The sequence below is a fragment of the Chrysemys picta genome, chromosome 1 (genome assembly GCF_011386835.1).
Source record: "Chrysemys picta bellii isolate R12L10 chromosome 1, ASM1138683v2, whole genome shotgun sequence".
Lineage (NCBI taxonomy): Eukaryota > Metazoa > Chordata > Testudines > Emydidae > Chrysemys > Chrysemys picta.
The window spans coordinates 68,252,338-68,279,472 of NC_088791.1; the positions used below are offsets into that span (position 1 = coordinate 68,252,338).

Here is a 27,135-nt window from a genome sequence, read left to right on the forward strand (position 1 = left end):
ACAGCCCCGGCCCCCAGAGCGCTGCGCGTGCGGAGGCATGGCTCCAGTGTGGTGGGGAGCGTGTCTGCCTCCCCACAGAGCCCCGGTTCCCAGAGCACTGCGCGCGGCGGCATGGGGAGGGGGGAGCGTGTCTGCCTCCCCACGCAGCCCCGGCCCCTAGAGCACTGCGTGCGGCGGCATGGGGACGGGGGGAACGTGTCTGCCTCTCCACCGAGCCCCTGCCCTCAGAGCACTGCGTGCAGCAGCATGGCTCCAGGGGAGGGGGGAGCATGTCTGCCTCACCATGGAGCCAAATGCTGCTCCCCGGGAGTGCGCAGCCCCAGCTCCCAAAGCACTGCGTGTGCGGCAGCATGGCTCCAGGGTAGAGGGGAAGGCGGGAGAGGGGCCGGAGGCTTGCAACACTCGGCTGGGCGCTCCGGCCCGGGAGCGCAGACCCCACAGTTTGCCGTGCCGGGAGAGGGGGGCCATTTGCTCACCCCTGCATTACGGTGTGCCTGGGCACACCCGGCACACCCCATGCGCACACCTATGCATGTGTTTACCAAGTGCATGGCAGTCGTGGCCACATTTCTACGCAGATGCCAGGTACAGGTGTTTCCGTACCTCAATGACTGGCTGATCAAAGGCTGACCGAACGTCGTGAACTCCATCTTCCAACAGTGGGGCTTTCCTCAGATGGACCTGTTCTCCACGCGACACAACAGGAAGTGCCAACACTATTGTTCCTTCCTGAACCACAGCCTGGGCTCCATCGTGGATGCGTTCCTCCTCCCATGGGGAGGCCATCTTCTTTACACGTTCCTGCCAATCCCTCTCATTCACCAGGTGCTCCTCCTCTAGGGCTCAAGTGGAGGCGCAAGTCAACTTCATAAGAACGACGTTCGACGAACTGCGCGTTATCCTGAACATGGGAAAATCGAGACTGCCCTGTTCAGCGGATAGAGTTCATAGGGGTGGTGCTAGACTCGACACACGCCAGCGCATACCTCCCAGAAGTGAGGTTTCAAACCCTGGGTGACATCATTCGAAGTCTCAGGCAGTTTCCCACCACCACAGCAAGGAATTGCCTGAAGCTTCTAGGACACATGGCCTCTTGTACCTATGTTGTGCAACAAGCCAGGCTCAGACTCCAGCCTCTCCAATCGTGGTTAGCCTTGGTGTATTGGCCAGCTCAGAATAGTTTGGATAGGGTCATGACTCTGCCTTGCCCAGTCCTCGACTCCCTCCAGTGGTGGCTCGACCCACAGGTAGTTTGTGCAGGGGTCCCCTTCATCAGTCCTCAGCCATTCTTCTCGCTAGTGACAGATGCATCCGACTTGGGCTGGGGAACACATCTGGGAGACCTCAAGACACAAGGCCTCTGGTCTCAGGCAGAACTCACTCCCCACATCAATGTCAGAGAGTTTACAGCAGTGTACCTGGCATGCCAGACTTTCTGAGCCCACTTGATAGGGAGATGTGTATCAGTCATGACAGACAACACCACGGCACTGTTCTATATCAACAAACAGGGGGGTGCATGCTCCTCTCCCCTGTGCCAGGAAGCCCTCACGCTGTAGGAGTTTTGTGTAGCTCATTCGATACACTTGCAAGCATCATATCTCCTGGGAGTACAGAGCAAGTTGGTAGACCGTCTCAGCAGGTGCTTTCACGGCCACAAGTGGTCCATACGCCCGAACGTCGTGAACTCCATCTTCCAACAGTGGGGCTTTCCTCAGATGGACCTGTTCTCCACGCGACACAACAAGAAGTGCCAACACTATTGTTCCTTCCTGAACCACAGCCTGGGCTCCATCGTGGATGCATTCCTCCTCCCATAGGGAGGCCATCTTCTCTACACGTTCCTGCCAATCCCTCTCATTCACCAGGTGCTCCTCAAAATATGGATGGTAGAGGCTTCAGGCATATTGATAGCTCCAGCCTGGCCCCACCAACACTGATACACATCACTCTAGGAAATGTCAGTGGAAACCTCAATCACTCTGCCGCTCCTCCCGGACTTAATAATGAGAAGGTGAGTTACCATTTTTGTTGTTGTTTTACAGTAGCAACTACAGGACCTAACTGAGATTGAATTAGACCATCTACATATACATAGCAAGCAACAGTCCCTGCTCTCATGAGTTAATCTAAATAAACAAGCAAAGGGTGGGAGAAAGGAAGTATTACTCTACTTTACAGATAGGGAACTGAGGCACAGAGATTAAATGACTTGTCCATGGTCACACAAGAAAGTCTATGGCAGAGCTGGGAATTGAAACTGACACTTGAATTCACAGTCCTGATCCTCAACCACATAAGAACATAAGAAAGGCCGTACCGGGTCAGACCAAAGGTCCATCTAGCCCAGTATCCTGTCTACGGACAATGGCCAATGCCAGGTGCCCCAGAGGGAGTGAACCTAACAGGCAATGATCAAGTGATCTCTCTCCTGCCATCCATCTCCATCCTCTGACAGACAGAGGCTAGAGACACCATTCCTTACCCGTCCTGGCTAATAGCCATTAATGGATTTAACCACCATGAATTTATCCAGTTCTCTTTTAAACTCTGTTATAGTCCTAGCCTTCACAACCTTCTCAGGTAAGGAGTTCCACAAGTTGACTGTGCGCTGCGTGAAGAACTTCCTTTTATTTGTTTTAAACCTGCTGCCATTCTTCCTCTCTGGGGAGAAGTGGCTTGATTGACAAAGGCCACGCCTACACTAGAAACTTTTGCCAGTATAGCGATGTTGGTTAGGGGATTTATGTATGGCAACATTTCTATAGTGGCATAAGCCCTAACAACAATTACACCAGCTAAAAGTGAGTTTTGCTGGTACTGCAATACCATTTTTTTTCTGGTATAAGCTGCATCTGTGGTAGAGAGGGTTGTCACTATAGCTGTTCCCATAAAACTTTTCTAGTGTAGAGCTGGACTAAGAAGTCAGTACCATAGTTACTGACGCCCACTTGCAATTTGTATGTATTTTATAGTCATACCATTTTAGGCTTTGATCTTGTTAATGTCCTTCTTGGCCATGTTAGGCCTAGTCAGTAGCTGGATGGGAGACTTCTGCAGAAAGCTGTTGGTGGTTCAGTAGAGGGCACTCTTTCATTTGACATGGTAGTAACCATGCCCCAGTATGGCGTTAGAGAACACTATAAAGCTGGAAATTGTATGTTTGAATGAGACTTAAAACAGAGATTCTGACACTTAAAAATCCCACTGCATTGATAGTTCAGTTTCTTTTACATTATATAAAATAACTTCTTTATTCAAAGTATTTTTATGGCTAAGCTTCAGAAAAGGGAAGAAGGAAAGAAGAGAGCAAGAATAAGAAGCGAAAGCAAGAGAAGACTGCCATGTGAAATGGGATATTTGATTTGGTCTAAAATTGTTAATTTTGTTGATTAAAAACAAATCCTGAAACAATTCCAATAGTAGTTCTCCAAACCATAGACATTCAACCATGGTGTTCTGACGAAATTACGATTTGAGTAATTAAGTTCTACTTACTTAAATTATCCACGTTTTATTTGTCTAAGGTACAATGATCCTCAATACTAGTACTCATGTCGTCTTGGGATGCTTAAAAGCTTTTATGTTTCACCCCTTCAAATGGATGTGTATAACCGAGGAATGAAGTCATGGTACGTATAAGCAGAAAAAAACCTCTGAGGTCTTTATAGAAGAGTTATCTTCATAGAAAAAGATTGATATATAGATTTTTAAGGTTAGATGGGATCATCATGATTATCTAGTCTGACCTGTTCCATAACACAGGCCACACACTTACACCCAGTCAGTAATTACTGTATCAAACTCAATAATTGGTGTTTGAGTTAAAGCGTATCTTTCAGAAAGATATCCAATCTTGATTTAAAGGTTTGGAATCCACAGCAACCCTTGGTAAGTCGTTCCAAAGATTAATTTCTACTCTGAATTTGTCTAGTTTCAACTTCCAGTCCACTGAATCTTATGCTTTTTCCACTAAATTAATGAGCCTTCTACAATCAGATATAGTCTCTCAATGTAGGTACTTATTAGAATCATAGGTCTGGAAGGGACCTCGAGAGGTCATCTAGTCCAGTCCCCTGTACTCATGGCAGGACTAAGTATTATCTAGAACAGGGGTCATCAACCTTTCAGAAGTGGTGTGCTGAGTCTTCATTTATTCACTCTGATTTAAGGTTTCGCGTGCTGGTAATATATTTTAACGTTTTTAGAAGGTCTCTTTCTATAAATCTATATATATAACTAAACTCTTGTATGTAAAGTAAATAAGGTTTTTAAAATGTTTAAGAAGCTTCATTTAATATTAAATTAAAATGCAGAGCCCCCCGGACCGGTGGCCAGGACCTGGGCAGTGTGAGTGCCACTGATATCAGCTCGCGTGCCGCCTTTGGCACGCGTGCCATAGATTGCCTACCCCTGATCTAGACCATCCCTGACAGGTGTTTGTCTAACCTGCTTTTAAAAATCTCCCATGATGGAGATTCCACAATGTCCCTAGGCAATTTATTCCAGTGCTTAACCACCCTGACAGGAAGTTTTTCTTAATTCCAACCTAAACCTCCCTTGCTGCAATTTAAGCCCATTGCTGCTTGTCCTATCCTTAGAGGTTAAGAACAACATTTTTTCCTCTCTCTTCCTTGTAACAACCTTTTATGTACTTTGAAAACTGTTATCATGTCCCCTCTGTATTCTCTTTTCCAGACTAAACAAACCCAATATTTTCAATCTTCCCTCATAGGTCATGTCTTCTAGATCTTTAATCACTTTTGTTGCTCTTCTCTGGACTTTCTCCACATCTTTCCTGAAATATGGCACCCAGAACTGGACACACTACTCCAGTTGAGGCCTAATCAGTGCAGAATAGAGCGGAAGAATTACTTCTCGTGTTTTGCTTACAACACTCCTGCTAATACATCCCAGAATGATGTTCACTTTTTTTGCAACGATGTTACACTGTTGACTCGTATTTAGCTTGTGGTCCACTGTGACCCCCAGATCCCTTTCCATAGTACTCCTTCCTAGGTAATCATATGGAATGTGATCATCTCTTAAACTCTCTTTGACAAAATTTATTAAAATGAGCTCCTTAAATCTATCAGGCAGTTTTTTTACAGTCCTGGAATAGTTTGTATGGCTCTTCTCTGAACCATCTTCAATTTTTCACATAAAAAGAAAAATTAAGTGAGTTTCTATGAAGAAAAACTTCTGCATCTTGAGTTTCTTTCTAAAAGAAAAAAAATCCCCATCTAAATCCCTGGCATAGAAATTTTCCATGGAGAAAATTCTCTATACAAACTCTTTTGCACAGAAACTCATTGTGTAAGGATTTTTCTGTATGTTGCCTACTCTAAAAAGTTTTCTGTTTGAGGGGTTTGATTGTGTGGGTCAATGTTTACTCCCTTTGGGACCAGCCTCATATGGTTTAATAATTCCAGCATAGTTTCTTACAGAATTCAGTTCTACTGACTTTGTAAGTTCCTTATGTGACAGTGTACCCCATAAGGCTTTATGGGGGGCGGGGGTTTATAAATGTATGTATGATATAACTGGAATATGTTTTGTGCTGCCTGTGCCATGTAACGTATCTCCGTAAAGGTTATGGTCTACTATATCTATTCATCCTATTTGTACACATATATCATTTTCTACTTGAGATTAAGAATATGGGCTGTATGCTGGCTTGGTTTCTAAGGGCTGGTCCCCACTTAGTCCGGACTTCGGACTAAGGTACGCAAATTCAGCTACGTTAATAACGTAGCTGAATTCGAAGTACCTTAGTCCGGACTTACCGCGGTCCAGACGCGGCCGGAAGTCTCCCCCCGTCGACGCCGCGTACTCCTCTCGGCGAGCTGGAGTACCGGCGCCGATTGTGAGCACTTCCGGGATCGATCCGGGATCGATTTATCGCGTCTTAACCAGACGCGATAAACCGATCCCAGAACATCGATGGCGTGCCACCGGACCAGCCGGTAAGTGAAGACTAGGCCTAAGTAAGCTTTGTGAGGCATTTGGTCAGCTTCTTTAGGAAGGAATTCGCCAGGTTAAGTCCTGATCAGGAAACACTTGGGGAACAATGCATCTTGGAATGCTCCAATCCACATAAGAAGTCTTCCTGGAGACATGCAAGATACCATGTGGACAATGGCTTTGGCCTGTAAAGACTGAGTCATGCAGGGGCATGTGACTTGCCCAGGTGACTCCAGAACTCCATCTTGGAGCTGGACTTTGCATAGGAGGGAGGAGGGGGGTCTCCACCCACAAGAGAGAGTCTATTTAAACCCGTGGGGGGACCCCTCCATTTTGTCTTCAGCTGGCTAAGGAAGGAGCCTCTCCACCCCCACAGGATACTTGAAGGGAACTGAAACAAACGACAGTAACTACAGGGGGTGTGAGTGATTGCTGGACCCAGGCTAAAAGGAGATTAGCCTGTAAAAGGGAGCATTCTGGAACTGGTGAGGAACTTACCTGTATTTAGTTTGATTAGACATAGATTTGCGCATTTTATTTTATTTTACTTGGTGACTTACTTTGTTCTGTCTGTTACTACTTGGAACCACTTAAATCCTACTGTCTGTATTTAATAAAATCACTTTCTACTTAGTAATTTACTCAGAGTGTGTATTAATACCTGGGGGAGCAAACAACTGTGCACATCTCTCTATCAGGGTTATAGAGGGTGAACAATTTATGAGTTTACCCTGTATAAGCTTTATACAGGGTAAAACGGATTTATTTGGGTTTAGACCCCATTGGGAGTTGGGCATCTGAGTGCTAAAGACAAGCACACTTCTGTGAGCTGTTTTCAGGTAAACTTGCAGCTCTGGGACAAGTGATTCAGACCCTGGGTCTGTGCTGGAGCAGACGGGAGTGTCTGGCTCAGCAAGACAGGGTGCTGGAGTCCTGAGCTGGCAGGGAAAACAGGAGCAGAGGTAGTCTTTGCACATCAGGTGGCAGCTCCCAAGGGGGTTTCTGTGATCCAACACACCTTAAATGGGGGCTATTTGACTCATGGAATTTATGCACAGCCTTGGGTGTGCCTGTACAGTTTGTGAGCTCATATAGCCCTGGTCTACATGGGGGAGGGAGGGTGTCGACCTAAGATACGCAACTTCAGCTACAAGAACAGCATAGCTGAAGTCGATTTATTTAGGTCTACTTACTGCGGCATCTTCATGGCGCTGAGTCGACTGCTGCCGCTCCCCCATCGACTCCGCTTGCGCCTCTCGCGGCAGTGGAGTACCGGAGTCGACGGGAGAGTGCTCGGGGATCGATTTTATTGTGTCTACACTAGACGTGATAAATCGATCCCGGATAGATCGATCACTACCCACTGATCTGGTAGATAGTGTAGACGTACCCTTAATGTAGTTAGTGGTCTATAGACTTTAGGAGAGTCATGGGGATAATAGTAATAAACACAGCCCACAAGTTCTGCCTTGCTTGTGATCCTACTTAGCAATGCCTGTGGACCTTGAAAGCTCTGTAGTGCTAAATGTGATCATTATAGTGAGCAGGATTAGGCCTAGTGTGTGGGTTGGACTGTAGCCATGGACCTTCTAGGGTGTGTAGAGAACACCTGAGGACCTGGAATGTTCAATGACAGATCTTTGGTCCCTGGAAGCTCGATAATGTTAATTTATTGTAGGGAATGATTATGCACACTAGCTGGAGGATGAATTAGGATGAAACCTTTAAATCAAGATTGGATTGCTCTCTGAAAGATTTGATAGGTCTTTCCCATCTCTAACAATTGTGATTTTATGCACACAGGAAGTAAGTTGAGTACCATTCCTCTACAGCTCTAGTTTAAACACTACTGCTGGCATTAACTGAGGGAAACCTGGGAGATCATAAGTGCAGGGCTGCAGGCCACAACTCAGGCTGTTGTGCTGTGTTTTTAAAGTCTCTTTCCCCCCCATGTATCAGAGGGGTAGCCGTGTTAGTCTGGATCTGTAAAAAGCAACAGAGAGTCCTGTGGCATCTTTAAGACTAACAGATGTCTTGGAGCATAAGCTTTCGTGGGTGAATGCCCACTTCGTCGGATGCACATCCGATGAAGTGGGCATTCACCCACGAAAGCTTATGCTCCAATACATTTGTTAGTCTTAAAGGTGCCCCAGGACTCTCTGTTGCTTCCCCCCCCCCCCGCCCCCATGTCAGTCTGAGCAAAGGAGGAACTACCTACCTGACTTGGGGCTGTGTTGTGCTGGCTTCTGTTCATGTTGCCTCAGGACAAGCATAATGTTAACTAACAATTAGTTCACTAATGTTTTAGGTGCATATCCCAGTGATAGGGACAAAACAGTGTTTTACAGAAGTAATTAGGGCCGGAGGAGGAAGTGACAGGACAGAAGTATTAGATTGCTGGGCAGCCTGGCAGGGGCCTGGGCCCCACAGGTGTCAGGCAGCCCGGAGGGGGCTGAGTCGCTGGGCTCCTTCCACAGCTTCCCCGGCTATCAGGAGAGATGTGAGCAGCTGCGGAACGTTTCCATACCACAAGCAGCCCCACTAGCTCCCGGGCTGGGGCGGGGGTTCCTGGCACAAGTGGGACATGCACCAGCCGCAGCCTGGCAGTCACGCCGGCTCCGGCATTGCTGGGGCCCCTTTGCCCGCAGGTGAAGCCACCCCCCAGGATCGGTCTAAAAACCTAACCCAGCCCCTCCCCTGCTGGGCTCCTGCCGACCGCTCCTCCGGGCTGGGACAGCGCAGCCAGCGCGTGAGCGAACCAGCTCCCGCCCCAGGGAACCTGCGCTGGCATCCGCCCGCCGCCACCACCAGCCACCCAGGAGCCTCCCTATCAGCCTTCCATCAGCTGCCGGCCAGGCGCATAAAAGCCGCCGCCGCCAGGGCAGAGCTCACAGCGCGCTGCCTGCAGCCGGTTCCCCCTGCTGTGGCGGAAGAAAACTACTCACGGGTCCCCATGCAGCCCGCGATGATGATGTTCTCCAGTAAATACTGGGCCAGGAGAGGGCTCTCCCTCGACTCAGCCGTGCCCGGGGAGCACCCAGGACTCAGCAGCCTGACAGTAAGTATCGCGGGCTGTCACGCTGCAACTGCCCAGAGCGTTCGTGTGCTTGATAATGATTGACTGTGATTAACATACATCGTGCGTCCAAACTCTATCCGTTACTGTTCGGAGTATGTACATATTCCCATGCGGTACTTACCCAGTGTAAACCTCTAATCCAATGATGTTATAGAGATATGCAGGAGAAAAAACAATAACATTGCATCGCTCTTGGGATGTGTTTTGTGCTCAGCCGGTGGGCTGGCATGTGCTCCGTATTTTAGGGCTTTTTAAATGCTTTGGCTTTTTTAAATGCAAAAAGGAGCGTCAAAGGTTCTGCCCGTTTTTAGTACGTGGTCTCCAAAGAAAGCCACAGAAGTTATTGAGAACTCTCGAAAGGAAAATGGTTGTACTCTTTGTTTCAATATTTAAGAATTGTAATTAAAAGACACTTGGCGACAACAGCAAAAACAATAAAGAAAGCAAGCATACAAGCAAAATAACATAAGCACAAATATAGAGAGGAAAAGCAGATAATATTATTCTTAGATTCTTCTAAATAAGTCATTTTTATTCAGATAGCTAATGCTACAAATAGTTTACCGATCTCGGGGACACCCTGAAAGCTACATATTGGTCTTGCTTTTTAATAATTAAAAATATCGAATGACATTCAGTTTATTTGTAACTAGGTTTGATCAATTCCTTCTAGTCCTAATCACCACTAGTACTTTTGTATGGTGTCTTCAGATAAAATATAGCAAAAAGCCTATTAAATTCCACAGGCAATATCAGAGCGAATCACCATATTTAGTACTCCTAAAATCAATAGTAAATGAGTTTGGTCTCCATTCAGCTAGTTAGTAAGTGTGTGCCTAATGTTAACCGTGTGAGTGGTCCTAGCAAAGTCACTTGGACTAACTTGCACTCTCAGAGTTAGACATGTGCTTAAGTGTTTGGTTGAATCAGAGTCAATAAGACGAAAATACCTAAGTCATTGTATAGACCCTAAGGCTACATCTACACTACAGGGGGGAGTCGATTTAAGATACGCAAATTCAGCTACATGAATAGCGTAGCTGAATTCGACGTATCGCAGCCGACTTACCCCGCTGTGAGGACCGCGGCAAAATCGACCTCCACGGCTTCCTGTCGACGGCGCTTACTCCCACCTCCGCTGGTGGAGTAAGAGCGTCGATTGGGGGATTGATTGTCGCGTCCCAACGGGACGCGATAAATCGATCCCCAAGAGGTCGAGTTCTACCCGCCGATTCAGGCGGGTAGTGTAGACCTAGCCTTATCTTGCAATTGTTGCTCCATGGACAGCACAGTCTATCGTCACAGCGTCAGTTGCAGGTTTGGGACCAATTATTTTGAGATCGTTTACAAATCAGATACATTTACACTGAATTGGTGAGTCCAGCATTTTAATACAGTGTGCATATTTGGCTTTGAAATATTAGAGTTTTGATTCCTCGACTGGCAGAGGTGCAATAGCATATAGAAAAATATGTAGTTAAAAATGTCTCCTCAGGTAAAAATACTATCAAAAGATGTAAACTAATCTTTGTAATCTGATCTGAAGACCCAACAGATATTTTGGTATTTTCAAAGCGTCGTTACACCAACCGCTTCATGATTGTAAACAAATGTTATCTGTTATAAATATTTTTGTATTTATAATGCTAACATAATTCAGACATATTAATAATCTACTTTGACACTTGAATAATTAATAGTAAAACAGAGAGAGAAAGAGAAAGAGTTGTATATTTACAGTTTACAGTTGCATATTTTCCTGTGGAAAATATGAGGCCAGACCCTCAATTGGTATAAATCAGCATAGCTTTATTGGATTCACTGGAGTTATGCCATTTTACACCAGCTGTGGATTTAACCCATTGTCTTTATAGTAAAGATGAAATATCCCTATTTGTGCTACTATCATATATGAATATTTAAATGTTTACCCATCTCTACATGTTTTATTGGCATTATTGATATCACTGGGAAATGGACTAAATGGAGTGAATCTGTTCTACTGCCTATATAAGATGTTTTAGTGTTTCTCTCTTCACTAGGATTCTGCTTTAACTCCATGATTTCTTGAATATTTGCACTTGCTCCTGATAATATGTCATCATTAGGAAAAAAACATCTACAAGTCATTATTTAATCACATACAGTAGTAACCTGCATTGCTAATAAGGTTAATTCTCACAATATCACAGTTTCTTCTATGATGTTCATAATGATTAGCTCATCTAGTTTTCACAGGCTGAATGGTGGCTTTCAGCAGACACTTCAGATATTATCCATTTGACACAATTACAGGAACTCAGGGGGCTCAATCTTGGGAGGTGCTGAGTACCATCATTTCCCACTGAAGTCAATTGGTGCTGAGCTCCTTTCAGGATTGGGAAGTTAATTAACATGCTTCTCTGTACTTTCCTTCTAAAAATGGACACACACAGACAAGTCTAGATAGACTGCAAAATTAAAAATAGCATTTTTGTCAAAGCACATGTAGGCTGCATGCTTGACATATAAGCTATCTCCCAAATAATAATTGGAAAAAATGTTTAAGTATAACAAAAAGATTAAAAACAAACATGTAAGGCTCCAATTCAGGAGCACATATTTCAAGTTAAGCGTGCACTTGAGTGCTTTCCTGAATCAGGGCCTAAAAGAGGCTCGCTAGCTAAAGACAATGGGGTGATCCATTTCATAAGTGCAAACTCATACAGACCCTATCTACACTTGACTTTTAATCATGTTATAAAACTGTTTTAACCATTGAGTGTGGTCACAATCTAAACATAGTTCCAGCTGGATTGATTAAAGACAATCCTATCACCCAATATGGGGCCAAACATTGTTTAAAACTATTTTTTTATTAAAGTTTGAGCATAAAATAGGGAACTAGGCCCACACATGGTTATTGAACCACTTGGCCCTTTCTACAAGTTCTAGATAAACTGGATTCAAACAAGTTTTGACTGGCCAAAAAAACTGTGTGCGAGCCTAGTTTCTTGCTAAACTGCACGCAGCACTGCTGCACCTGCACTTGTTGCTGACACTCAGACAAAGTCATCACTAGAGAAATTAAATTGGTTAAAGCCTTTAGGACAGTGGTGGGCAACCTGCGGTCCGTCAGGGTAATCTTCTGGCAGGCCGCCAGACCGTTTGTTTACATTTGCACCGCCACCCACAGCTCCCATTGGCCGGGAGCAGTGAACCATGGCCACTGGGAGCTGCAGTCGGCCGTGCAAATGTAAACAAACTGTCTGGCGGCCCACCAGTGGATTACCCCGGCAGGCAGCAGGTTGCTCATCACTGCTCTAGGATGTCTATGTCCACCAAGACAAAAACACCCCAGATGATTTACAAAAACTCTAATAAATGGTTAGAATAGGCTACAGTTTTTAATTGGTTTTGTAACGAGTTAAAGTTTAACTGGTTCAGCTTGTACTGCTTTAGGGCCAATGTGGACTCAGAGAAGCTGAAACACGTCAGTTGTCATCTCTCTACCTTCCCACCATTTATGGTGGCTGTGTGAAATATTCCGGAATGCCTAGCTTCTGAGAACTGACCTGGGAATTGCAGGCTACTTACCCAGAGGATATTGTAACTTAAATGGTTTAGGACACTGCTAGTATGGACAGCCTGAGGGTAAAACTTAAATCAATTCAGCATGGTTAGTCTAGATGCACTCAACTGTCTGTACTGAAACTGTGTCAATTACAGATTAGTCCTTGTTGTCAGCAATGGAGATTTGTTTTAGAAAGGATCTGATCCAATTTTAAAAGGATTTAGCATAAAATAAGTTTAAAATACTGTGCCTGGTCAATGAGGACTAGGCAGAATCTTACTAAATCTGCTTTTGAACACTGTGTTTGGGACTCAGGGCAGATCCTCAGTTGGAGTAAATTGTCACAGCTCCACTGGAGGATCTGATGGAAACAAGGAGGTGATCTGCCTCAGGGTTCCCACATATTCTTAAAAATAGTGTTTGTTTTTTTTAACAGTTTGAACATGGCTTTAATGTTTCAAACCTTGTTAGCTGCCCTCCTGTATTGTTGGCTCTCCCCACCCCAAATTGCTGGTTCATTGTTTTTATCTCAAGAACAGAATTTACCAATGAACAATAAAATCTGAAATGGACACAGTAGCCAAGATAGTCATGTTTTTTGGTTGCAAACATCTGAAACACTTTTAAAGGGGTCTGATTTTCATAAAGTGCAGAACACGTGCCCTCTGAAGATCTGTCTGCATTCAGGTATCTCAAGCACGACACCCAGTGCTAGTCACTTTTGAGAATCTTGGCCAGTATTACTAAAGCTCTTGATATAGATGGACTACTTAGAGGCGTCTCAAAAAGATTTAAGCTGTGGATATTGTACTATTGGAAAATATAGAAGGAAATTCAGCGCAAAGAGAATCTTACAGGTGTGGGAAGCTCAACAGTGTAAAAATAAAAAAGGAAATGCTCTTTTGGGATAAATGGACTGTTCTCAGGAGGTCAGACTTAGTTGGATGGAACAAATTTTTAAAAGGTTCAGTTAATTCTGATTTCTTCTTTGATAGACAGAGCCTAAACATCTCTTCCTTTTTAATTTGTATAATCAGTGAATAGGTTTTAGTTCATTAAGAGCAATGAAAAATAGGTGGCAACATTAAATCTAGTGCAACGGAGAATATGAAGTTTCTGCTTGTGGCTTTTACGGACAATTCAAATAATTTCAAAATTCTGGGCCAGATCATCAGCTGGTGTCAATCGGCACAGCTCCATTGCAGTCAGAGCTACAACAATTTAGCCAGGTGAGGAATTGTTCCATCCAGTCTTTGTTTATTACCTATAATAACATTGCTTTAATGGTGTCATGATATTTGTGACATATTTCTGTATTGGTCTCTTATGTCTCTGACATTTGCCTGTTACCTTTTCTGATTTTGAATATGCTGCTTATCTTTTTTATAGTCTGGATCACTTTCATTCAGATGTTTTCTGACAAAAGCTGTCTGTGTGAAAGGAATGTTTGATATTTTTCAGAAATGCGCATTGGAAACTATTGTATTTTGTATCTACTTTCTTGTAGCCAAACAGAGCCAATTCTGGTAAAAATGATGAGAAGAAAGGGAATAAAGGAAATGGCAAAAGTGAATCAGTTTCTGAAAGCGGAAAGACAGCTGTAGTGTTTTCCTTGAAAAATGAAATTGGTGGATTGGTGAAAGCTCTCAGACTCTTCCAGGTAAATATTACAAATCATTATAATTATTGGAAAGGTTAGGGACATTTGGGTCAATTGTCAGCTGGTGTAAACTGGTGTAGCTCCGCTGAAGTCAAAGAAGCATGTGAAATAACACTTTCCATTTGATTACTAACCAATCCAGCAAAGTATTTAAGCATGTGTTTGACTTTGGGCACATATGTAGTCCCCAGTAAGTGAACGGACTGCTCATGTGCTTAAAGTTCTAGCTGTCAGAGGTCCTGATCCAGCACAGCACTAAAGCTTGAACTTAAGTTTTAAGCACATGAGTCATCTCATTGACTCTAATGTTGGTGTTGACTCCAGAAGGAATATCCATGTGCTTAAAGTTAAGCATGTGCTTAAGTGTGTTGCTGGATCAGGGTCTTAGGCAGTAAAATGGGGAATTATGAAGCCTTAATACACATTGAGGCCCTGATACAGTTGATTGCATATGGGCAGAGTGCTAGCACAGCAGGCCATCCAGACGCTATCAGTTACAGGAGTGAGGCTGTGATATGCCAGTAGGCATAGTGCCAGGGGAAACGCCACTAATGCAACTAGGTATGCATTCAATACTGGAATACATGCACTGAAATATCTTATTGAGTTTACAACTAGTAATCAGGGTGGAAATTTCTTTTATTGTGAACATAAGTATTAGATGCAAATGTATTAACCAAGGCCAGAGGGAAAACTGCATACCATTTAAGCCCCTGAAGGTGCATAGGGACTAGCAGAAACTTGTGCTTGGCCCTTTGCCCTGGGGTGAATTTTACCCAGAATGAAAATACATATAGTGTAGGGGCCAAGTGTAGATAGCAGCATAGATCTCTTCAGATTTGGCATCCTTTAATGGGTGGGGAGGAAGGTAGTCAAAAGTAATGGATTGGTTGACAGGTTTGTGCCTCATGCATGCAAAAGTAGAAATCATTATGAATGCTTTGCAATCTCTTCTTAACACCCATTTGCAGATCAGCAGCTGTGGTGGGAGAGTTCTACCATGGGAAGGCATCATTAATGTTTAAGCCATTTTGACACGCATATTCACTGAGGGTTGTAGATCTTGCCAGGTTCATTATTCTAGACAATCAGTTGGTCTGGACTTTTATTTTGTTACTCTTATTCCAGGTCATTCATAATTTTAGTACAAGAAAGATAGATGAGAAATTAAATATAATTATCACAAAATATAAATGTTCTTTTAGCTTGTCAAGAGAGATATTGAATAAATGCAGCTTCTTGTACCAATTGTGTTCTTAATGGGAAAAACTAAAATATACTGAAATTAACACCAACAATGCACTGAATATTTTATATCTATCTTTGATATCAATGTAGCATTGCATTATCATTTTTAAAACAATTAACATATCATCCTTTGTAAAAGATGGTCTTGGTAAATCACATTTAAATCTCCTGTGAATATTATAGTTATTATAGTCATCTAATGAGAGAGAACAATTTTTACCTTAACCTAGCAGCATTTTTTTTTCTTTAACACACTACAAATCACTGGTTATGCATTTAGTTGTAGGCTGAGTATTTTTAATGTAAACTTCTATTACTTTTAAAATATATTTAACAGAAATTCATGCTACCGATTTTGTTTTCTAAATTAATTGTTTACGTATAGAATCCAATGTTTCGTGTTCCCACAGGAGAAGCATGTGAGTATGGTTCACATTGAATCAAGAAAATCCAAGAGGAGGAATTCAGAGGTAGAAATTTTTGTGGACTTTGACTGCAGTAAGAAAGAATTTAATGAACTAATTCAGTTGCTAAAGTTTCAGACTAACATCGTAACTCTTAATCCACCAGAAAACATCTGGACGGATGAAGACGGTAAAGCTGCTTTATTTAGAAATTAGTAAACATTTCATTTAGGAACCACACCAGTCTTACTCTCTAATATTTTCAATTTCTACTCTATCTTCCACAGAACTTGATTGTGTCCCTTGGTTCCCCAGGAAGATTGCTGAATTAGACAAATGCTCGCAGAGAGTTCTAATGTATGGCTCTGAGCTGGATGCAGATCACCCAGTAAGTGTGAAATAAAGTCATTATTTTATTTGGATTTTAAATCCTAGTTGCAGGGCAAATTGTTATCCATAACAGAATTTAAAAAATAATTTTTTAGATAATTATTCATATTGTTTAACCAGTCAAGTTATAAGCATCATGGCAAAGATTTTCAAAATTGATTAGCAATATTGGGGGGCCTCCATTTTTTTGGCACCTTCAAGGGACCTGATTTTCAGCAGGTGAGTGACCAGCACTTTACGAAAATCAGGTCCCTTTAAAGGGTGTCATTGAATGAATTCATTCAGTTTCTCAAGTTGGGAGACTCAAAAACGGAGGCACTCCAAAATCACTTTTGATCCCCATTTATACACTACATTCGTGTTTTTAAAATAGATGGAAGATAGAAGCTTTGATATTCTAAACAGTTTGGGTTATTGTAAACCTAGGTTCTGCCACAAATCAAAGAATATGGACATTAAATAAAATTCATATTAATGTGGGTGTAGGAGAACAAAGCCTTTGGAAGAATGCTTGCCCTCAAACTAGGATAGTTACAAGGTACAATAGCACAGTACACTCAAATCTCAGCATGAATACAGTGCATGGATAGGTTTCTTACTGTGCTTTCTGAAATCAGTGCCAGTTTATAAGTCCCTATTTCGTACCTTGTGTAATGCCTAAATATTCCAAATCTAAAGCTGATTATGAGTCCTTAGTAATTATTTGTTTTAATTCAATCATGGTTTTCTTCAACATATGCCTAACCTAAGAGACCTTAAGAATGAACTATAATGAGAGGCTGCTAGAAGAAACTCCTCTGTTTATATCATCTGCATTGTCGTTGCTCTAATAGATGGGTAATCATCAAAGTGAATGGAAACAATCAAAAACTTTCCACAACTGTTTTGGATGACTTGCTTCTATTTGGTTTTCAGAATGGGGAGGGGGCTATATAGAGCGTTTGAATTTAGTAACTGGGCGGGGCAGGGGGGAGTAAACCTTCTGTAAGGTATATCACTCATATATATTTGAAGCATTTACAGATTGGAAAAATTATTGCTTCATATGTTACTACCTGTAGTTCAGAGTCATGTTATAAACTTGTCGTAGATTCCCCTCTGTAGTGAGGCTGCTTTGCTTTGTGCTTCTGGTGCAAAGTGGCCCTATACTGTAGGGAGGATCACCTCAGCGTAGGGGATCTTATGAGGGTATAGTGCCAGCACATCAACTGCTTTGTCAGCCCCTCCCTATTACCTATGTTGGGGAAGAGGCTGAGGATTGGCCAGGCATTACCAGGGCTTCCCTGTGCCTTGCTGACCACTGGCTTCTGTATCAGTCCCTAGGAACTCGTGACACCTGGTTTAATTTACATTTGTGTAGTTCATAATAGCTGAAGGCTGCTGTATTGGATCATTCCCCAAGGGGGAGCACACCCCGAAATCCTGAGTCATTCTGTGCACTTCTTTATCACGGACAAGGGTAAGAGTCTGCATCTTCGGAAACTCTCAAATCTGCAGATTACTTTCAGCCACTAGCAGTAACTTTTCTTCAAATAGAAGCATTTTAGCCTCACGTGACCCATCACAATTATCAATTTAATAATGTTTTATATGTTGAGCTGGTGTCTACACTGAATACATAAGGTAGGTTCCTGCAGATCACCTTAGTTTTATAGACAATGAAAAAGACATTTGCATGACATGAAAGCAGAGTATGTGTTACACTTTAGAGAACTCGGATAGGCATAATTTACACTACATTTGTGATCCTACACAGAATGCTAGGTCTTAGAAATGGAAAAAAACCTACTGTTGGACACCAATAGACTATTTCTGGTCCCCCCCTCTGACCCCTCTGTGGAGTGTATAAGGGCCATACAGGAGTCATAAAGGGCCATGGAGAACTACCCCGATGCAGGGGCAGCACAAGGCCATCGTGGGTATGTCTACACTGCAGTGTAAGACCATGGTTTTAACTCAGGCTCAAGTCTAATCCCACTTCTGTCTGCACACAAATCATGCTCACCTAGCGCTTGGACCTAGTGTCTCAGGACCACATGGGAGTGGAGGGTTTGAGCCTGAGTCAAGTCAGGACCCAGGGTTCAAGACTATTGCTTTGCAGTGTAGACACTGGACTCACCCTACTGGACTCATGCATGAGAGTCCACAATCCCATGGACTAACTTTCTTTGTCCTCTGATAGTCAAGTTCAGTGGACAGTCAAGTTTTCCCACACTGCACCATGAATAAAGGGGTAGAACCGGCCACATTTTGGGAGACCACTGGCAAGTCTCGTCTATGAGTAGTGGGACTTGGACCTGCATAATGCAGTGTAGATGTTGGAGCCCCAGATTGGGACCCCAAATTCAAAAATTCTTAACCTGGAGTTACAAATGAATGTAGGCGATCAAGCACTGGGTTAAGAAACCCAGTAGGGGTGTGAACAATGGGGGGGGCAAGTAGGGGCATGGGTCTCCCCAATAATCGTTGGGGGCACAGAACTCCTCCTCCCTGGGGCCACCGGCCAGGAGGAGCTTACTGTCCCCGCCACCTGGGGAGGAGAGTGAGCTCCTGCTGGGGTGGGGGGAAGGGAGGGAGGGAAGAGTAAGCTCCTGCCGGAGCAGGAGCCAGGGCAGGGGGGAGGGAGGCAGGGAGGGACGAGTGAGCTTCTACCAGAGCTGGGAGGAGGGGGGGAGTCAAAGTTAAATTTCTGCACACCCTGAAACCCTGGATTTGCTAACTCAAATTCTACTAATGCTAAGCTTACATTGTCACGTAGACCAGGGGAGGGGAATCTTTTTTCTATGAGGGGCCATTGACCCACAGAAAAAAATCAATCGCGGGCCACACACAACCCCGTGGGGGCGGGCAGAGGCTCAGGGCTTCCCCTTAGGCTCCAGGGTGGGGCCAGAAGTGGGTTCAGGGTTTGGGAGGGGGCTCTGGGCTGGGGCAGGGGGTTGCGGTGCGGGAGGGGTGAGGGCTCCAGCTGGGGATGCGGGTGTGACAGGTTGGACCCCCTGTGATGTCACCTCGTGTGCTGGGATGCCACTGAGGCAGATTATTCTGCCAGCCTGGGCCCCCTTTTACCTGGTTTTGCTGGGCTCGGCTCCCCAGCCTTTTCCAGCCAAGCACACAGGCAGGGCCACAGCCAGCTGCACAGAGACACAGAGAGACGGAGATCCGCTCTGAGAAGGCTCAGCTTAAGGGGCTTGCCACAGCACGCAGAGGTCCACCCCACCTTGGAGTACAAACCCAAAATTATATGAAATCTGCCTCTTCCCTCAATGTGGAGGAGGGTATGCCTCCCCCCCAAGTTAGAAATCACATAAATTGGGTTATATTGTAAACCAGAAATAAATTTAACTATAACAGGTGTATTTTAAGTAGCTAAGGAGGTAGCAGACAGAACAAAGCACATTACTAAGAAAATAAAACGGAACATGCAAACTAAGCTTAATACACTAAAGAAACTGGTTACATGTAAATTCTCACCCTAAATGTGTTTCTAATAATCTTCTTCACAGGCCAGACACACTTCTAGCCTGGGTCCAGTTCTTTCCCCCAGTTCAGTCTTAGTTGTTTCCAGTAGTCATCTTGGGTAGGATAGCAGGGGAGAACTGATGACCTGGATTACCTCACTACCCACCAGGGCCGGCTCCAGGCACCAGCTTACCAAGCAGGTGCTTGGGGCGGCCACTTCGGAGAGGGGCGGCACGTTCAGCTGTTCAGCGGCAATTCGGCGGACGGTCCCTCACTCCTGCTCGGAGTGAAGGACCTCCTGCCGAATTGCCGCCGCAGATCGCGATCGCGATCATGGCTTTTTGTTTGGCTGCTTGGGGCGGCCAAAACCCTGGAGCCGGCCCTGTTACCCACCCTTAAATAGGATTTGCCTAAGGCGGGAGTCCTTTGTTTCCTAGTTTGACCCCCACTCCAGCTTCTTGTGGAAAAGTACAGAATTCAAGATGGGTTGCAGTATCAGGTGACTTGGTCACATGCCTGTAGGGCCTCTGTAGTCATTCTTCACAGGATGACCCACACATTCACAGGAAGACTAAGCTCTTTTACAGTCTATCGTCTCTTGCTGATGGGCCATCAGCACTGTCAGGATTTTTCATTGTTGTACCTGAAGTGTTAGCAGAGGACATCACACAAAGTAATATAGTTGAAATATAGATACATAGTCAATATTCCTAATTTCAGATACAGAAATGATACATGCATACAAATAGGATAATCACATTCAGTAAATCACAACCTTTCCAATGATATTTCTTGCATAAAGTATATTGTAGTTATGTCAAACCATAAAAGCATATTTTCATAAAGAACATGGAATGACACATCACAGTGGGCTCTGGGGTGGGACTGGGGATGAGGGGGTTGAGGTGCAGGAGGGGGCTCTGGGCTGGGGCTCCAGCTGGGCGGCGCTTACCTCAGGCAGCTCCCAGTCAGCAGCGCAGCATGACTAAGTCAGGATCCCTGCCTGCCCTGGCTCAGCGCTGCTCCCGGAAGCAGCCGGCATGTCCCTGCGGCCCCTAGGCAGAGGTGTGGCCAGGTGCACGCTGCCCGCACCCGCAGGTGCTGCCCCTGCAGCTCCCATTTGCCGCGGTTCCCTGATCGCACCTGTGCCTAGAGGCCGCAGGGACATGCCAGCTGCTTGCAGGAGCTGCGCAGAGCCAACCGGACTTTTAATGGCATGGCAACCCTAGCTTCCCCCTCCAGCGGGGTAAGCTGATGCTTACGGCTCGAGCTCCATGGGGGGGCGCCAAGTCTTGGGGCTTCTGGCCCACGGCATGGAGACTTGCTGCAGGCCAGATGAAATTAGGCAGTGGGCTGGATCCGGCTCACGGGCCGTAGGTTCCCCACCCCAGTGTAGAAATATCCTCTGAGCTGGTTAACAGGAACAGAATTTTGCTACATGTGACACACTCTTGAGTCACAACAAACCAGTTATACTGCCATCTGTCCCTTTCTACCTGGGCCTACAAAACCATTTGCCTCTCTTAAAAGAGGGAAAAGGTATTCCCCTACCTATTGATCTAAAGTCTGCAACTTATTAACTCAGCACTTGCTTCATAAAGGTTTTAAACAGTCAAGGTAACTCCAGTAAGCCTCTACGAAACCTTTTCCATAATTTTCCATATAATAAGTGATCTCTCTCCTGCCATCCATCTCCACTGTCTGACAAACAGAGACTAGGGACACCATTCTTTACCCATGTTCTTATGTTCTTTCTCTCTGTAGATGTACGCTAGATAAGTCATCCAAACATCTGAAGGATGTTGCAAGGCCTCTGCTGCCTTGGACTGTGCTTGAGAGTAGGAGGCTTGAATAGGGTGACCAGATAGCAAGTGTGAAAAATTGGGACAGGAGTGGGGGGTAATTGGTACCTATATAAGAAAAAGCCCCAAATATCTGGACTGTCCCTATAAAATCGGGACATCTGGTCACCCTAGGCTTGAATGCTTTCACAATCCCTTTTGTTTTCTCTCCTACATCCCCCAGAAGTACGTGTGTGTATATACACACACACACGTGTGCATGCATGCACTTTATAGTGGCTGCTTCCTACCACTATGAGTGCATTAGTTGCTGCTGAAAGCCCCATGATAGTTACAAATCCAAAATTTTCTGGACGCTTAGGCAAGCAAACAATATGCATTTTAATATGTAATTATATGCATCTAGGAACAAAGAATATAGGCCATACTTGCATAAGCGGGATCTCTATCCTGGAAATCAGTAACTCTGAAAAAGGTGTGGGGATCATGTAAGGTAATCAGCTGAACGTGAGCTCCCAGTGTGACGTTGGGGCCAAAAGAGCTAATGTGATCCTGGGAAGCATAAACAGGGGAATCTTGAGTAGGAGTAGAGAGGTTATTTTACTTCTGTATTTGGAACTGGTGCAACTACTGTTGGAATACTGTGTCCAGTTTTGGTGTCCACAATTCAAGAAGGACGTTGATAAACTGGAAAGGGTTCAGAGAAGAGCCATGAGATTGATCTAAAGGATTAAAAAACGTGCCTTATAGTGATAGACTCAAAGAGCTCAATCTATTTAGCTTAACAAAGAGGAGGTCAGAGATGACCTGAGTACAATCAATAACTACCTATGTGGGAACAAATGTTCAATAATGGGCTCTTCAGTCTAGCAGAGAAAGTTATAACATGATCCAACAACTGGAAGTTGAAGCTAGACAAATTCAGACTAGAAATAAGGCGTAATTTTTTTTTGTGAAGATAATTAACCATTGGAACAATTTACTAAGAGTCAAGTGAGATTCTCCATCACTGACCATTTTAAAATCAAGATTGGAGGTTTTTCTAAAAGCTCCGCTCTTGAAATTGTTGTAGGGAAGTTTTCTAGACTGTGCTATACAGGAGGTCAGAATACATGATCACAAAGTGTCCCTCTGGCTATGAAATCTATGAATTGAAGCTGTGTGGACCAACAGCCATTTTTCTACCATTTTTGTGTTTTTGTCCATGCCGAGTGACGGAGGAGAGTGGTATTTTTTCTGGCTACACTACTGCCCAGTTGAGTGGGGCAAGTGCAAATATACTTTCTGGGCTGGTATGTTTTGTGTATAAAGAAGAGCTGTTGCATGTGGTTTAGAGTAACGGAAAGTAGTATAGCCCACAGGTGTTTACATTACACGTACCTCCCTCTGTGGCTGATCCTCAAAGAAAATAAGTCCATTACAGCCACAGTTACAGGACTTTAGCTCAAGCTGTAGCAACTTATGCTTTAGCTCTGGAGGTTTTTTATTCAGTCCCCAGCATGACAGCCAAGATGGTGGCCATCACAGTAGTATTTTCAAAACAAGCTCTTCATGAATTCTGAGACACTTCAATTTTCAAGCCATGAAAGAAGTGTGATGCATGAACCTAGCACCCAGATTCTTGCCTGCTTGGGAGACTCCAGTCAGGTCATGGAGGTGTTTGGGTGGACTAAAGTTGAGTCATAGCCAGTTTTCCCATACTTAATATTTTTGGCTGTGTGATGGCACTAGTGCACAGCACCTCTCCTGGAAATGTTCCTTTTGGAGGAAGTGTGACACTAGTTTATTTTTCTCCACATTAAAATAGATGCTTAATCAGAAAGCAATATAATTAAACACTAAGTAAACACTTCAATGATTTATTTTAAAATTCTTACAGCTGATTTTCTTTGTCCTTGTTATAAATTAATCTTGTCTTCCTTTCTTAAGGGATTTAAGGACAATGTATATCGACAGAGAAGAAAGTATTTTGTGGATGTTGCCATGAGTTATAAATAGTAAGTACTGGTGTATTTCTTTTCTGTGCTGCTATGTTAGAAAAAATTCCACTCCACTTAATTCTGTTAGCATGAAGTTTTGGAAAAGACAAGTGACCAGTTTAGTATATGTTACAAATGACAAACCAAAAGCTTGAAATCATATAATTTTCAGTATAATTATAAGCAAGTGAGGCGTTTAGAGGCTAAGTGCTACATTTTCACCATTAATGTAAGGAGCTATTTTACAAATGTTTGCATATCCTCTAATGAAATGAATCCATGTGCCATGGACACAGACCCCTCCTATAATTGGCCTAGAACTGTGGTCTTTTAACTCCAGAACACAGGCCTCTAGCACTTGAGCCAAAGAAGAATTCCCCCACTACAAATGGAAACCCTTGTCTCCCCCTGGAACAGCCACTAGAGGGCAGCATCATACAAAGTGTTTGCACTATTAGAGCTGATTGGGAATTTTCTAAGTATTTTTTTCATCAGAAAATGCTAAATTGTCCAAAATGAAATGTTTCATGGAAATGTTTAGATTTCTATGAACTTTTGCCACAGGCAGACGTAGGCTGCATGGCAGGAAGTTTGGAAGCCCTGAGGCCCCCAGCAGGAGGTTCCAGCTGGGACTCCCAGAGCTGCTAGGAGCCTGGAAGTTCTGTTGTCCTTGACTCTGAAGCAGTCGGCATGGTGGGGCTGCCTCAGGACTGCAGACTCTGGAAGCCTTCAGCGCTCTAAGGCAGGCAGGCTTAAGATGGGGATCTCGGGCTTCCACATTCCCAGCCATGAAGCCAGGAGCTTGGCAACCCAGGAAGCTGTGGCGGCTTAACTGGAGTTGGGGCTCTCAGGGTTTATAGCAGGGATGGGGAACGTCTGGCCTGTGGCAGGTCTCTACACCGTGGGCCGAAAGCTCTGAGCCTCCGCACCCCTCTCCCCCCGCATGGCACTGGAGCCGCAAGTGCCTGCTCCCGCTGTGGGGGGAAACCCGAGCCTCCATGCTTTCCCCCTGCGGGACTGTGTGTGGCCCCTGCCTGATATTTTTCTGTAGGTCAATGGCCCCTGATAGAAAAAAGGTTCCCCACCCCTGGTTTATAGACTCTCTGCTCCACAGTGGGGAATTCATGTAAACCTAGGGGATGCCCTGGGCTGTTCCCTGAGGAGTTGGTGGCAATGCAAGGAGTCTCTGAGTCAGGACCGCTGTCTGCTCTGTTTTTGTTTATCAAAAATCAAATGAAAAGGATTTGATTTTTCTGAAATGAAATATTTTTAGTATTTCCTCTCCCCCGGGAACTTTGAAATTTCGAGTTTTCATTCTGATTCAGAATGCAAACTTTTTTGAAATGTCGGAATGTCCTGTGGAAGGGAAATCACAAGTTTCAACCTGCTGTATGAACTATGTACTTGCTTGCTTAATTAGACAAATGTCATCCCTTTTACCTGGGATTCACAAGAGTTCAAACCCTACAACTGTCACAATTACAAAGTAAATCACGCTCACCTCTGCAGAGCTGGGAGTAGAATGCTGATTCTAGACGTAGGGATACTTATTTCACAAAACACTGCCTAGCACTTGAGCTAAAGGAGATCTCTGTTAGCTGGCAATAGGAGTAGCTGGTAGCAGGAGGGGCTGCAGAGATGGCACATGCCGTCCTTGGGCAAAGGGTAAGGGAAAGAGGAAGAAAAGCCTTACATTGCACCTCTAACCAATTAATGAGTGCCAGCCAGTCTGATGTATGGGGAAGAATGAGGCCTCAAAGTCAGGTAGAGGAAAACGGAGGGGGTATGTATTGGGGGTAGAGTGATAGTTGTGTGCCAGCCCCACAGAGAGAGAGAGAGAGAGAGAGAGAAAAAGAGAACCAACTTATAAGGCCAGAACATAGAGCAAAAGTGGGGAAATGGTCAGTTACAAATTAATTTAAAAAGACAGGATGAGGTTTGAGGCAGCTGATTGGGAAAAGAACTTCTAGAAAAGAATAAGGGTATGTGAGAATTATCAAAGAGGCAGCAGGAATCCCACCGGAGGGTAGTATTAAATCTTTGAGTTTTTTATCAGAACTGTGAAAGGGCAAAGCAAATAATTTAATCCACAGAAGTAAGGAAAAACATTAAAATTTATGGTACGAAGAAGGAAAACAAGCCATTTCAAAACTTATATTAACAGGAACCTGAAAGTGTCAGAGGAACAAGCAAGCCTAAACATGCTGAGCATTGCCCATAGATTTCTGTGTCTGCAGAGGAACATGATACACACTCACTGGAGTGCCTATGTCACTACCTAGGATTAAAACACACTGTTAGAAGTGTTACCCTGTTCGCACATACACAGCTGAGAGAACATTCCTGAGGTACAGTGAGGAAAAAGGCCTGATTCCAGCCATAGATAGCACATAAATAGGAGCATTAGAAATATCTTAAATCCTGCAATGGCAAGATGATTTATTTAGTCCTCCGAGACAGGATGCTTCAGCTATTAGCCATGTGACAATTCTACAGGTAATGCATTTGTTTGCTTGCAGTGTGGGAGACAGTCAAATTCAAAGCTAATCTTGTAAGACCTATTTTACCTCTCTATAAAATGCAGAAAATGGTGGATCTGGCTTAGCAGGTGCATGCAAACATCAATTGCAGTAGTTTAGTACAAAGTTTTCACAGGTTAAAGTCAAGTAGTTGGGGCAAAGAATTCCTTGAGCCTGCTCAAAGTTACTTCAGTGCAAATTACAGTGAAGTCAATGGAATTATACCAATATATAACCAGTGCACATGAGTTGGGCCCTTTTATAATCTCCTGTAGTTGATGATAACCAGTAGAATCCTGGTGGTTGTTTTTTTTACAAAAGTTCCCTAGGGCCAGATTCTGCTCCCATTGCTCACAAAGAAAGGTTGTCATATGAAAAAGTTCAGGCCTGCTTCTGTTGAAGTCAATGGGAGTTTACTTTAACCTCAGTCAGGATTTAGCCTACAGTTTTATGTATATGCCTCATTCTGTTTTGTTCCAGATCAGTTAAAAATGTAGCATATTCCCTTTCACTTCTCTCTTGCTTCCTCATATTTTGGTGGAGTTTCCTCTCCCCATTCTCTGGTATTGGAAGCTAATGAGACCATTCTAGGCCTAATCTTAAGCAGTCCTTTTGGGGACTAGGGTTCCAGATATTTGGCTCATGCTTTTTCTGTATCAGGTATGTTACTCTGCAAATATTTTGTTGCTTTCTGGACAGTTGAGTAAGTGAGATATTTCATAATTTGTCCCCCACCAACATGAAAAATTCATCAATAAATAAAATGCTTTTGAGATGTTAGGATCAAGTGACCATGGTCTGATTAATATTTAAATCAATAGTTAATATCTTCAGCAGTGATTCACAAACTGCAATTCGTGGTATGCTTGGTGCTGGCTAGTTGCATTGAGCTGGCTCTCTTCCTTGTTTCCAGATGCTAAGTCATATTAAAAGAAGATAAAAATCCATTAGCTATTTTCTTAGTATCAGAGGGGTAGCCGTGTTAGTCTGAATCTGTAAAAAGCAACTGAGGGTCCTGTGGCATCTTTAAGACTAACAGAAGTATTGGAGCATAAGCTTTCGTGGGTGAATGCCTTGC

General features: G+C 43.9%; 1 protein-coding gene across 1 annotated transcript in view; it reads left to right on the top strand.

Moving 5' to 3' along the window:
* The first annotated feature begins 8,469 nt into the window (after positions 1 to 8,469).
* Positions 8,470 to 27,135, top strand: part of TPH2 (tryptophan hydroxylase 2) — a 76,147-nt gene continuing 57,481 nt past the window's right edge. The window contains exons 1-5 of the mRNA XM_005305100.5: positions 8,470 to 9,022; positions 14,104 to 14,256; positions 15,915 to 16,098; positions 16,196 to 16,296; positions 23,489 to 23,556. Coding sequence (XP_005305157.4) covers positions 8,549 to 9,022; positions 14,104 to 14,256; positions 15,915 to 16,098; positions 16,196 to 16,296; positions 23,489 to 23,556 — 980 coding nt within the window. The 5' untranslated portion in view covers positions 8,470 to 8,548. The remainder of the gene's footprint in view (positions 9,023 to 14,103; positions 14,257 to 15,914; positions 16,099 to 16,195; positions 16,297 to 23,488; positions 23,557 to 27,135) is intronic.